Source organism: Vombatus ursinus, unplaced genomic scaffold (genome assembly GCF_900497805.2).
Source record: "Vombatus ursinus unplaced genomic scaffold, bare-nosed wombat genome assembly UNPS02014779.1, whole genome shotgun sequence".
NCBI lineage: Eukaryota > Metazoa > Chordata > Mammalia > Diprotodontia > Vombatidae > Vombatus > Vombatus ursinus.
The window spans coordinates 41,979,605-41,994,407 of record NW_020954557.1 but is presented as its reverse complement, the minus strand read 5'-3'; the positions used below and the strand labels follow the sequence as shown (position 1 = coordinate 41,994,407).

Below are 14,803 nucleotides of genomic sequence, written 5' to 3'. Positions count from 1 at the left end.
TTTCACTTGATCCCTAAGATAATCCTGGAAGGTACAGCAACTATCAGCTCTACTTTACAGATGAAGAAACTGAGGCTGATGTGGATTTGCCCGGGATCTGACAGCTAATGCATGATTTTAGGAAAGGCATCATGGTAGCCTTTCAGACATGCAAGGTTGTCATGAAGAAGAGAGTGGGACAGAAGAACCACTGGTTTGGGGCTGAGGCTCCGGCTCTGAATCCTAGGCCTGTATCTACTGCCTGTATGACCACTGGTGAGTCACGTCACTCCTTGGGGCTTCGATCTCCAGCTCTGTAAAGTGAAGAAGGTCAGACGGAATCACTGTGATGGCCTCTTTCATTGTGAAATTCCATAAAGAAGTTCTTGATAGAGGAATAAGTGCCGCCACCAGGTGGTTTTCACAAGAGGGCTGCCTTCCTCCTCAGCATCACTATTTGGCCCATTGCCAGAAGTACACAAGCAAGCAGGAACTCAACCACCTGGGAGAGATTCTATAGAGAGGAAGCAGCTTCCCGTAGAAAAATAGACTACACAATCCCCTGGTCCCTGGCAGGTAAAAAATTATGTATGGTTCAACACTATGTTTAAATAAACTTATATTTACTTACAATGGCACACATTATATGCAATGCTACATTTTTTTTAGTGGACCCAGGATGGTACACTTTGCTCCTAAAATTAGTTGAATTTTATTTTATCAGCAATGTTCAGTCATTTCAGTTGTTCTGACCCTCTGTGACCCCATTTGGGGTTTTCTTGGCAAAGATACTGAAGTGGTTTGCTATTTTCTTTTCCAGTTCATTTTACAGATGAGAAAAATGAGGCAAAAAGGGTTAAATGCCTTGCCCAAGATCACACAGCTAGTAAGTGTCAGAGGCCAAATCTAAACTCAGGAAGATGAATCTTCGTAACTGCAGGCCTGGCACTATCTACTGTGCCATCTAGCTGCCCCTTTTATCTGCAATAATTTTACCAAAGCTTTCCTGGAAACGGCTAGTAAAGATTTACCTGGATGTTCCTTATTATAAATCAAGGGCTTTAATTTCCAATGATTTAAGTAAACTGTATTTTTCAAAAATTTAATTAGCCTCCAGGGAAAATTCACTTGTTTGGGTCAGAAATAACATATTTACATACAATGTGGCCAAACATGGAAGCAACTTAAGGGAATTTATAGTTTGAGCTTTCTGAATAGATTTTTATCAATGATCTACTGCAGAGATATTGAACTCCTAGCCAGGGTTGCCTGAACCAGATTAATATATAACTGGGACATGGAAAAAATACTCCAAATCACCAACAATAAGAGAAATACAAATTAAACCAATTCTGAGGTTCCTCTGTCATATTGACAAAAAGGGAAATGACAAATACACGTAATGTTGGTGGAGCTATGAACTGATACAAAGCATTCTAGAAAGTAATTCGGATTCTTCTCTCCACCCCTGGCCAAATTATTCAACTTTGACCCAGAAATTATTACTTCTAGGTCTGAAAAGATCAAAGAAGGGGGGAAAAGATCAGTATGTACAAAAATATTTATACCAGTTCTTTTTTGGTATAGCAAAAAACTGGAAACAAAGGCGATATCTATCAATTGGAAGATGGCTGAACAAATAGTTCACAAATGGTTTTTGGTTTATGAATATTGTTGTTTCATGAGAAATGATGATAGAAACCATTTCTGAGAAACTTGAAAAAACTTGTATGAACTGGAGCAGAACAAAGTGAGCAAAACCAAGAGAACAATATTGCACAAACAATGTTAAATGATTTTAAAATTCTGATTGTTTGCAAGATTCTAAAGGACTGATGAAGAAGCATGTTGCTCACCTTCTGACAGAGAGGTGATGCATGCAAGGTGCATCCAATGAGACATTTTCAAATATAGTCAATGGGAGAATTTATTTTGCTTCACTATGTATATTTGCTATAAATATTTTATTTTTCTTTTTTAAAAAAATTTTGGAGAGGAGATGGTTTGGGAGAGAGAAGAGAACTAACAATAGGGTTGTTTAATGAAAAGGAAAAGAGGGTCACTGAAGCATTTTTTAAATTCACAGGGAAACACAAACAGGACAACTTTGAAAGTTACGTGTTTAAGTTATATACTTAAAAGGAAAAGGAAGTTGTACATAATACAGATTCAGAGTTGCCTATACAATCTATCTTAGTTTGTACGCAGAAATGCTCATTTTATTTAGTGTTTGTTAAATTTAGAGTAAAAATTTTAAATTAAAAACAAGAAAGGAAAAATATTTTCTCAATGCCCTCTAAAGGGTGATTGTGAATTAAAAGAACCTGTAACTCTTTCATCAGTTCAAGAGCAGAAGTAGAGCAGATTTGCCTAGTACAAGAGTGGTGAGGAGCAGGTGGTCAGCATCTAGCAGAAAACAGGTTTATGAGGTACAGACTGTTCCTGAAAGGACCAAGGAAATTAGATCCTGCAGCCCAGAGCCATAAATGGCTATTTGGGCATAAGGATTTTCTTTACTCACAGCATTTCCTCCTAGGTTTTTGTAAGCAGGTGCTCATTCTTTCACATGATATATTGGTGGGATAATGTAACCCAGGACAACGAGATTTTGATTATTATTGCATTTGCCTTATACTTAATAACTATTATAATTATTCTTGCTTTTGCCTTATCATTAAGTAAATATTTTATGTTTAAAAACTATATGTATATATACATACACATATATATGAGAGACAGAAACTGAATTGGGAAATGTTTAACTAAATAAATAAAAATATAATTCAACACAGATAATGATAATTTGTGGTTTTCCAACTCAATAGGCCAGCATAGATCTGTTTTCATTGGAGTTTTACACCACTAATCTATTACATTAATTACTTGTACAGTGTGTACATTAATTACATGGTACAGTGGATAGAGCTACTGGACTTGGGAGTCAGGAAGACCTGAATTGAAATCCCACTTTAGATCTGTAATAGCTGTGTGACCCTGCACAAGTCACTTATCATCTGTCTCAGTTTCCTCAACTGTAAAAAAGGAATAATAATAGGCCCTACCTCCCAGGATTGTTGTAAAGATAAAGCAGGATAATATCTGTAAAAGAACTTTGCAAATCTTAAAATATTACATAATGCTAGCTATTAAGATTTTCTGAGCAACAAGATTATTGCCTCTCCATCTTTTTAATACTTCTATTAATCTCTATCAAGTTATCTGAAATACAGATGCAAAATGAAAAATATTAATAACATAAGGCATATTTCTTAAACACTTCCTACAATGATGACAAAATACTTAACAAACAGTGAAGTCTTATCTCACTTAATCCCTTTCTTTTCCTTTCCTCTTCTCTATGAAAATCTCTTTTAGACAAGGCTGCCAAATAGGTGGTTTTTCTTCCCCTCTTCTTTCTTTCTTTCTCTTTTCAAAAGACGGAGAAAGGAAAACACTTTCCTTCTTATCTCATATCTTTTTACATCTCTTTTCTGGAGTGATATGTTTTACGTTTATGACATCTTCATATTCTCTAATGAATATATAAAAACAGCATTCTGATTCTGCATTCCTGATATGTATATAATAAAGCTAATGCTCAATCTGGACTAATATTGATAAATAGATACTGTTTTATTAGTTAGGAATTATACTGGACTAATCTGGACTAATATTGATAAACAGATACTATTTTATTAGTTAGGAATTATACTTCTATTGTCAATTGAAATAATTTTTATACCAGACCTCTTTGACTTATTTCAGTCAGTACTGTTGTCCAAAAGATAATGTAGTTGAATTTTCTAAGTATACGATGATTTCATTTAGACCCTCTCTCAGTCAATGTATTTTTCAGAATGTAAATTCTAACTCTTAAAGTTAACAAATGATTTTCCACAAGAACTATAAGCAACATACCAATTGCTTTGCTTAGTTGTTTTCTAATTACATAGGTCCGAGTTCCCCACATGATGAATAAATACCTAGAATACTCAAGGCAAGTCAGTTAGGGCCCTTTAAAACAAAGCATTTATTAAAGTATAAAGAGATAAACATTGACTTATGTTTAAGGGACATACTTCTTTCTAGAGTAGAACTTGTATAAGGTTCTGGTTCATTTGTTGGCACTGGACTTTCTTCAACAGCAGTCCTTTCAGCCTCCCCTGTTTTGCTGTTCTGAGAACGACGATCCAATCCCTCATAATTCCCTTCCTGTGTACTCTGGTTCATACACATCAGTGATACGCCTGATATCAATATGCTACAAAACAGGGTGACTGCTGTGGTTATCATCTGTCAGAGTTAGAAAAAAGGGGTTATGATATTCTTTTCACAATAATATTAACAATGTTAGTATGTTAAGACAAAAACAAGTTCAAAATTAAATACTTATTCATGGTTCAAAATGATTTAGAATTTCCTTTTATGAATGAATAAAAGATTTTTGTTTAACTGGTTCAAAGCATAACATTTATGCTCTTCTGCTTTTCATTGTGGTGATTCAACTGTTTTATTGGTATACTCTTTTATCAAATGGGTATTTAAAAATATTGACTGATGAAGTTTCCTGTGACACACACACACACACACACACACAAACAAGCAAAACACCCAAGTTATTTGGCAACCGACCTTTTCCCTCTTTACGGATGGTTTTTTCAACACTGCAGACCTACCTTCTGAAAAAATGACATCTATTCACTCAGAAGGCACACAACTTGGCGGTCTTTCAGTCCCTCAATTCTTTTACATAGCCTGCTTTCGTTTTGCCTCTACAGGATTCCCCAAGTCCACTTTTACATGGGCTCTATTTCTCCACTTTCAAGCACCTTTCTCTTCCAAAAATTTTTATCTTTTAAATTCTTACCTAAAAATGACTTAAGAGTCAAGAACTTTGGTTTTATTACTGTTTAACTGTTGATGGCTTTACATAGATTATATTTAAATTATACCCATTTAAGAGAGTTAAATAATTGTTCAAGCATTGGAGAACCTCAGCTAAAAACAATTATACAAATGCAAAGTATTCATGACACTTGTTTTGACTAATCTAAGTGAAAGATGCTAATTAAAGTACAATTTACTTAATTCATCTGAGATGGCCAAAGCTGTTCATATTAAATGCTGTCAGCATTTTTAAGGATTGCAGGATCATAAACTGAGAGCTGAAAGGGACCTTAAAGATCACTGCATGTACTCCCTCATTTTACAGATGAAGAAAATGTGGCCTAGAGAGGTCTAGTAACTTGCCTATGGTTACACAGATAGCATATGTTTCAGGTGGTATCTGACCCCAGTTCTCTTCTCCCCAGGTTGTATGAGATTTTCGACCTTAAGCTGGAAGATGTTCATAAGATGCAAAGATTTTTCTTAAATACTCCTCTTACCTGATCTTTTCCATAAAAAAAAGCAGAATCAATGCTATCACCATTATGTTTTCCAGCTATCAAAAGAACACCCACGAGAAGAGCAGGAACGCTGCAAGACCAAGAGGAAAGAGGAAAGTGACAGAAAAGAGGCATCTGAATAGCAATTACGTATATGAAAAGGAATTAAGCAAGAGAAAGCTACCAACTCACCCCCATCCAGATATAATGATAATTCCTACAGGAATCTGTATTGTCTCTTTCTTCTTCAACAGGAACAAAGAAATTGACAGAAGCCCTATGAACAAGATGTTTCAAAAAACAAAAATTTGTCAACTATGTGGCAATTAGTAGAAAAACAAAGCAAGTATGAACACTGATTAAAACCACTTCAGTTAGACCAAGAGAAGTAGTAAGTTGTAAAATGAGCTTCCATTTTAGCATTCTGCTTTTTGATAACTTTCAGTACACAAAACAATTGCAACTAAAAATTAAATAACACTACTGAGTAAAGCAGTGGAGTTTTAAAATCCAAAAATGCCATGGTATAAATTGTAAGAAGCTTTTAATTACAATTGCTTTCCTATAAACTTGATTCTGAAACTATGTCATTCAAGGTCACAAGGATAAGTGATGTCCTATCATCCTTGGGGAATAGTGATCAGAGATGGTATAAAAGGGATTTTTGGTTTAGGTAGGTTTGGATTAGATGACCTTTGAGGTACCTTTTGCCTTCAAAATATGCATTTCATGGGCTGTATCCCAAAGAGATCAGACAAATGGGAAAAGGACCCATATGTACAAAAATACTTATAGCAGCTCTTTTTGTGGTGGCAAAGAATTGGAATTTGGAAATTGAGAGGATGCCCATCAACTGGAGAATGGCTGAACAATTGTGCGATAACATCCTGATGAACAGGATGACTTCAGAAAAACCTGGAAAGACTTATATGGTCTGATGCTGAGTGAGAGAGCAGAACCAGCAGCATGTTGTACACAGTAACTGCCACGTTGTGTGATGACTAATATTGATAGACTTAATCCTTCTCAGCAATACAAGGATCCTTAAGACATCTCCAAAGGCCTCATGATGGAACATGCTATCCACATCCAAAGAAAGAACTATTAAGTTTGAATGCAGATCAAAGTATAGTATTTGCTATTTTTTTTTCTTGTGTTTTGTTTCCTCTTTCTGGTGGTTCCTCCTATTGGTTCTAATTCTTATTTACAATATCACTAATGTGAAAATATGTTTAACAGGAATGTATATGTATAGCCTATATCAGATTATGCACTGTCTTAGGGAGGGAGGTGGAGAAAAATTTAAAACTCAAAAGCTTATGGAAGTGATTGCTGATAAAGCAAAATAAATTAATAAAAAAAGACTTACATGAACTGATGCAAAGTGAAATGAGCAGACCCAAGAGATCATTGTACACAACAATAGAAATATTGTACGATGATCTACTGTGAATAACTTAGCTATTCTCAGCAATACAATGATCTAAGACAATTCTGAAGGACTTATTATGAAAGGTGCTGTCCATCCCCTGATAAAGAACTGGTAAAGCCTGAGTACAGATTAAAGATACTTTTTCTTTACTCTTTAACAAAAAAAAAAAAAAAAAAAAGGACATGCATTTCATACACTGTCCAGGGCTGGAAAATCTAATTCTTAAAAAATTTCTGGCGCTACTTTTGGCAAGTGTGGGCCTTTGTTCTCAGCATGCAGTCTGTCATCCTCTATGGCTTAGAGATTACTTTGGGAAAACTCAAGAGTTTGTATCAAAGATGAAATTAATGAAGAGTCAACAATCTTTCAGAAGTAGTACACTAAGTATCACTTGTCGAGTGGGGTTGGGGGAAGGGGAATGGTAGTAGCTATTTACATGTTACTCCTCACTAAAGTCCACCAGCACAAGCATAGCTCCAAGCACTGGAATGAAGGGAAAAAATAAAAAGGAGGGGAACATCCTCAGAATACACTCTCACTTATTTTGCATAAGCCATTCTATGACTTCATGGTCACAGAATGATCTCCTAGGAAGTAAAGAAGGCCTTGCAGTCCACTTCCCTCAAATTATTAGGAGCATAAATTTGAGCTGAAGGAGACCTAGACGTCATTTAGTCCAACTCTCTCATTACACAGAGAAAACTGAGGGCTAAAAAAGTTAAATGACTTGCCCAAAGTCACACTGGTAGTAAATGAGAGCTAGGATTATTTGAAATAAAGTCCTCTAACCCCAAATCCAGCACTATTTACACTATACTAATAACCCAATTAATTCTCATTTTATATCTTCAGAGTTCCCTTTAAAAATTTAAATGAACCGAGAAGAAGGTCCCAAATAGAAACTTTGCCTACTTCACAGTTTTGCCTAAGGATAGCTTCAGCTGTGCCACCCCAATCATTTCACAGATCACCACTGGCATGTTTATTATAGGTTGTCAACTCAGAACTAGCATTGAGAGTCAGAAGGGACCTTACAGATCATTACTTTACAGATGAAGAAACTGAGGCCCAGAGAATTTACCCAAGATTTTATATTGTGTACAATAAATTACCAACTAAATGACCATTTAGAAGATTTTTACTTCTGAATATAACTCAACAAGTGAAGAAAATCTTTTTTTCTAGATTAAGTCACTTAATTTAGACTTAAGTAGTGTCATTTATAAAATGACTCGATTGGACTAGATTGACCTCACATCTTTTCCAAGTCAAAATAATTCACCCTGCTCAAATTGTTTTGGAATTCCTCCTTTGGAAATACTTTAGTAGCTAGTTTGTTAGCTGCATTTTATAAAAATCAGTCTTAATATTATTGGTTTCACTCCCCCCCCCCCTTTCTTCTTTTCTAGTTACTTGCTTGTAACTGTTTTGATTTTAGTAGGCCTCACATGACCTATACATTCCTTGGAGGCACTACCATACCTTACTAGCCACTCTCACTCCCCATTAGCTTGCTTTCTAGTTCTGGAACCAAAATAAAATCAACACTGCCAATGCTACTGTTCTCCTATAGCTACACTTCTCACCCTTCTAAATTTTCAAAGTGAACATCCCTTGTTGGCCACCATTCTCCTGAATCTAGGGAAAAGACTGTCTCTACTCTTATATTTGTATCCCCATCATTTAGCATAGTACTTGGATATTAAGTGCTTAATAAAAGCTTTTTATTCATTCATTAATTCAAAAAGTACACAACTTCCATTCATACTACAACTCACCTGTCCATAAGTAGGTGCTATAGAGAGAACTATATAACAGAACAAACACCAGAATTTGTCCAACAAAATTTTTCTCTTTAACAAAATTCCACATCATCATTCCAGCACAGACAATAGACTGTGGACAAAGATTTATTCAAAAAACAAAACAGTTTAGTCCTCATTAAAGAAAACTATAACATGTTAATACAAAAGAAACGCTATCCATTATGAATAGTCAGTCATACCTGTGCAAGTTTCATTAGCAGTAAAGATATTATGCACATTAACTTTTAATTACTATTGAATAGTGACTAAAATATTTATAGCTAAATCTCAGTGTGCTATAGAGCGTGATAAAAATCTATTATATTAATAGTATACTCAATAAAAACTGACAATGATCCTGGTTTTAACTGTCAACTTTCTGTCCAAATTCTATCAAATTTCTTCCAAATAATGCTAAAAAAAACTTTACATAGAAAGTGTTAATATTCCTTTAAGTTGTTGTTTATAACAAATCATTCAACTAGAAATATAAAAATTTTAAAGTTCTGTTTTTAACGATTCAATTATCTCACATATTATAATATGACCACAGTTATTTCAATGTTGAGGTACTATGACCTTTAACACAAGTATATGTCTAAAAGAATTATGAAGGCACAGCAGTCACCAACCCTGTGACACAGATTTGTTTTTTCCCAAACCCTTCAGTGTTCTCTTGCTCAAAAATTTAGGCAGCTCATAGCACAGTCTGGTACCAAGATTTTTTCAGGGACACACATCAGAGTGGGAACACTAGATCCCTGGAGTCATACTGTTCTGTCATGAAGAGATCTTGACACATACTTTCCCCTTTCAAGAAAACCAGCTCTGAAACGACAGTATAACACAAGCCACAAGGCTCTAACTGTCCATGCTTTTATTTGTTGCCTGTAGGCAGCTTCATTTTTGGAGAGAGAGAGGTTGGCAAAGGGTTTAGGAGCAACAGTTGCTGCTTACCACCCAGGCTGCCAAGCTACACTGACTTTCTTAATATGGAAACATTCTCAGAACCATTAGAGGAATTCCTACCTCATTTCAAAATATTCCATAAATACTGAAAAAATTCTTATCAGATAATAATGGGAGCATCAAATTGTAACTGGTTTATAATTTGGTGATATTTTTTTACTAGAAAAGATCTGGGAAAATATAACCAAGCAAATACTCTTCCTCCTAAGGGGATGATAATCTTTCACAGTAGTTAGAGCAATGCTTAAGAAATTCTTAATTCTAAAAACCTCTAAGCTTACTAACCTGAGCAATGAGTAAATTGGTTGTTAACATATGAGGAAGCTGTTTATATTTCTTACTCAGAAGTAGAACGGCAAGTGACCAGATCTGAAAGATTAAAAGGTTAACAGCTTATAACATGGTTTCAATTGAGTACTTACTTAGTAACTCATCAGTTAGTTATTTTAAAAAATTCCTACTTTAGTCTATTTTATTCCATTTCAGAGTAAAATATCAGTATCTAAAGCAAAAAATCAGAGAAATGATATAATAATGTTTTTACCTGAAATTCTCCCTTGAATAGAGCCTTTGAGAACTAATACCTAGACCAAACAGACATCCAGAGCCATTTTGAGATTATCCCTACACTTCAATTTTTTGTGGACAGAATGGAAGCAGGGGTAGCTGTGCGTTACTAAACTCACATGTTAATTAAATATCTGTAGGTAAAGCAGAGCTTCTACACACTTTGTTAAGTCATTTTCTATTTTTGCTCTTTGGACTTGCCAGTTTTGTTGTTGTTGTTTTGTCCTTCGTTTTTGAAGAGGACCAATAACACCACAGGGTGCTATCTTGACTCACAAGTGAACTAGATTTAAGTGAGTCAGAGTTACACAGTTATCAACCTCATTCTCTCTTCCAGAGTCATCCAAGTCCAGTAGCAAGACAAGAGTCAGGATGACTGGTGATGGCCCGGGATGCAGCTGATGACCTTGGTATCTTGGATGTCTGACCAAGCTCTAAGCAGCTTACCAATACCTTACCAATAGCTTACCAGTACCTTACCAATGGTTGGAACAATTTTTTCTCATCCGCCCATTCCACTGGGAGAAGTCTTCACATACCTGGGGGGGATACCTCCAAACTCACTGATTGGTTTGTGGCCCATCAGTTACCCTCAACCTGGTTTAGCCCATCTGCTGAGGTTTACCAGGGGGTCGCTGCACATGCTATGGCTTTTTGGAGCTACAGGTGAGATTTGAGTGCCAGGTGGACACTAAAGGTAGATGAACAGCCCTGAAAACAGCTCAGCAAGCCCTCATGTGAGAGGTGCTCATCCTCTGAGGTGCTTGCCAGGCTACCTTATGTATAGCTTTTCCTTCAAGGCCATATACACAAGCATATCAAAACACATATAGTACTAAACCCTAAACTTAACACTTCTCCATGCTTTATTCTCTGAATGAAGAAATCTCTAGTCCATCTCTTTACACAGCCTACAATTAAACCTTCTGGGTGCTTTCTTTGTTCCCTCTCACTACTAAGCAAATGGCAATGCTGTCCATACAGCCCCTATCCCTAAGACTCAGCACAGATTCTAAGAACCTCAATATGACAAAAAGAGAAATTTCAACATTTTGTCAATTATATTTCTCTGTTGACAAAACAGCAGATTCTTCTCTTTTCCTTTACCAGGTATTTAAAACAGGATTTAAAATCAGGACATTATGATTTATAAATACTTTTTTTCTTTTTCTACAGATGCTTGCCACATGTTCTGAGTTTGAATAACAAATTTGATGAACAATCTTAAATATTTCTAGAACTTACAACATTCAATCCTCTAACTTTACCTAATGGCATTCAGCTTAAAAGTATATCTCAAAACCCACAACAAATTAAGATGAGGAGGTTTATAATGCCCAGTAAGCAGAGTTGGCTTTTCTAAGCTACTACAGATTTTAAACTCTTTAGGATCACAGGCTTTAGAACTGGAAGAGACCTAAGGAAACCATCTAGTCCAAGGGTGGGGAACCTGTGGCCTCGAGGACACAAGTGGCCCTCTAGGTCTTCAAGTGCAACCCTTTGACCGAATCCAAACTTCATAGAACAAATCCCCTCAATAAAAGGATGTATTCTATAAAACTTGGACTCAGTCAAAAGTCCACATCCAAGGACTGAAAAGGCCACATGCGGCCTTGAGGCCGTAAGTTCCCCATCCCTGATCTAGCCCAACCCCACCTTTTTACCTACAAGGAAAGTGAAACCTAAAGGATGACATGACACGTTCAAGATCAGACGGACTATAAACAGTGAAATTTAGATTCAAAACCAGACCTTCTATTATAAATCTGGGGCCTTGACAGGAAAAAAACAAAACAAAACAAAACTGACTTTATTTTCAAACTCCTGATTGCTTTCTATAATAAAGTTGCCTTTGACATCATTTTCTGCTTGTCATTTCATTTTTACTTTGTTACTTACCAAAGAGACCAAACTGACGATACTTATATCAAAACTAACATTCTGGATGGCATATGCCATGGGTTTTGGATCCATGGAGGGAATGGTTAGTAACCATGCAGAAACATACATGATTGGAGCTGACACAAAAGTACTTATCACCATCCCTGAGGTTACCTGCAAACAGAGATCCAGATGGGGAAAGATTCACAATTCTGCTTAAAAAATCAAAGCAAACTTTGTTTCCAGAAAATACCAAAGGTAATCTAAAATAAATATCAAATTTTTTAAAATGCAGAATACAGATACTAATTCAATAATCTTTTCTTCAGTTTCCTTGAAAAGATAACAGATAAATTCATTTTCTACAGTTCATTTCTGTAATCTTTATTACTCAATTTTCTATCTAAACATACAGTATAAAATTTCACTTTTAATTGCTACTACTCCCTATATTTTTTGGTACACACCAAATATCTTAAGAAGTTTCTAAGTAGTTTTCAGAACTTACATGGTAATTGAAATACAGACTTTAGACATCACGATTTTAAAAGGAAAATTACCTTTTGATAAAGAATGTTTTTTTAAAAAAAGGGATATTTCCAACATTTAATTGTTAAGAACATTATCTGGTATATTTCCTTAAAGAGTTTTGTTCATTCATAGTATTTCAAAACTTTTCTGACCAATGTTTTAGAAGGTGACAAGTTCATATATATATATAGAGATATACATATATATGTTACTCTAGATCATTGATAATAATTTAATATTAGAACAGCATGATTGTTAGGCATATTTGTTGTATTATACTGAATTTAGGAGTTTTGTATCTAGTAAACTGAATCATATTGGTCATAATTTACATTTACACAGTATTTTGTGGTTATAAAGCACTTTCACATACATTATGTTTATGGAACTGATATCTCAAATACTGAAAATTTTCTTTCCTATAATGTACTTAAGTATAATTATCAAAAATTCAAAACTAAGAAGGTAAAAACAAAATTCAAAATGGCTCAAGATAAAAGATGAATTATTTAACAATGTTTCTTTTTCCACATATAGGAAAAGGATACTATTTCTGTATATATAATGCATATACATATTTAATATATATCTAAATACTTGCTACATCAGTATATATATGTTAAACCAGAGGTATCAAACTCAATACCTAAAATGTAATTGGAAAATGTTTAACAAAACAAATAAAAACACATCACAAATGGTGTTAATTTGTGGTTTTTTAAGTCAATATATGGCCCACAGGGATGTTTCTATTGACGTGACACCACTGTTACACAGTCATGAAAATAACTTTGATTTCTACATTGTAAAAACTACTCCAGTATTATAAAGTGAACTATTTCTGAAGCAATATGTACATACAATCTCTACTTCCATGTTGAACTGTGTTGCAAAGATAGCCACTCCTGGTGCTACTGGAAAGACTCCATATAAAAATGCATAATTGGTTAAGCTAGTATGGTTCACTATACCACCAGTCTTGTCCAAGAGCTCCACCATTTCTCTACACAAAAGCGGCATCACCAGGCTGAAAAGAAAATAAGTCATTCATATTGCAATTAAAAAGTGCTAGTTCCTAGTTCACCCTCATTTTCTCTATTTTCTTAGTAGTAGCTATTTTCATGAATCTGGACATTGTTTATTACCTCTCTTGCAAACAAACATACCCTTACGCATGGAGAAATGCACATATTTTGTGTATGGACACCTGGGTATATTGTTGAAAACACAAAGCATGTATCCTAAGACCACTTTTTAAAAGGATTCTGACTTTATTTTTAACTTAACTCATCACAGGTTCTTGATGTATTTAATTAACTTGGTAAAAAAATTTCAGGCACAAGATTTGATAGCACCTCAATAACAACTCTTTTATTCCCCAATTTCCTTATTCTATTGGTCTACTTGAATGTTTATGAAATGTTTATGGTGTGAAAGTTGACAAGAAATTTTCAGGGAAATTATTGAAATCCTTTTTAGAAAATCAAACTCTTCAATAAAATTTGGTAGGCTGTTAGAAAACAGAATATTAAGATATTATTAATTATAGAAAAAGCCTGATAATAATTTAACCAAAAAGTTTTTTAAAAATCCTTACAATTAACTCCATCTTTATAAAAAACATAGGGGCAACTAGGTGGCACAGTGGATAGAACACTAGCCCTGGAGTCAGGAGTACCTGAGTTCAAATCTGGCCTCACACTTGACACTTACTAGCTGTGTGACCCTGGGCAAGTCAACCCCAATTGCCTCACCCAAAAAACCCACATTTTTTTTTAAGAAGGAGATCTGTCTGATACATTTGAATGCAGGGCTGTTGAAATTCAGTACAGCTAAGAAACAATTAATATACAAACATTTCTAGATCCCACTCATTTCCAAACAAGAAAAATAGCAAATAAAAGTGATACTTCCATCAAAGTTTAAATAAACCTTCAATAAATATTGATATAAAAACAGCACTACAACACCAATACATATGGTACTTACTGACATGGCCTAGACATAGATTCATAGTATGTAAAAGCTAAGGAAGTACAGAGTTCATCTAGTCTAACACCTCATTGTACAGATGTGGAAGAAAACAGGAAGAGGTTAAGTGACCTTCCCCAAAGTTACATAGCCAGTAAAGTACCACACTAAGATCATAACCTACGGTTCCTGAATTCCAGTCCAATAAACATTCCACTAACGATGCCTCTTGACATTTTAAGCAATTTTTTTTTGGTGAGGCAATTAGGGTTAAGTGATTT

At 34.9% G+C, this 14,803-nt stretch overlaps 1 protein-coding gene across 1 annotated transcript in view; it reads right to left on the bottom strand.

Annotated features, from left to right (window-relative positions):
- The window catches only part of GPR155 (G protein-coupled receptor 155), a 51,009-nt gene that overhangs the window by 18,894 nt on the left and 17,312 nt on the right, over window positions 1-14,803 (bottom strand). Inside the window, exons 5-11 of the mRNA XM_027865821.1 lie at window positions 13,413-13,578; window positions 12,039-12,194; window positions 9,858-9,941; window positions 8,577-8,694; window positions 5,559-5,643; window positions 5,367-5,457; window positions 4,059-4,272 (exon numbers count right to left, since the gene is read on the bottom strand). Of these exons, the coding sequence (XP_027721622.1) occupies window positions 4,059-4,272; window positions 5,367-5,457; window positions 5,559-5,643; window positions 8,577-8,694; window positions 9,858-9,941; window positions 12,039-12,194; window positions 13,413-13,578 (914 nt within the window). The remainder of the gene's footprint in view (window positions 1-4,058; window positions 4,273-5,366; window positions 5,458-5,558; window positions 5,644-8,576; window positions 8,695-9,857; window positions 9,942-12,038; window positions 12,195-13,412; window positions 13,579-14,803) is intronic.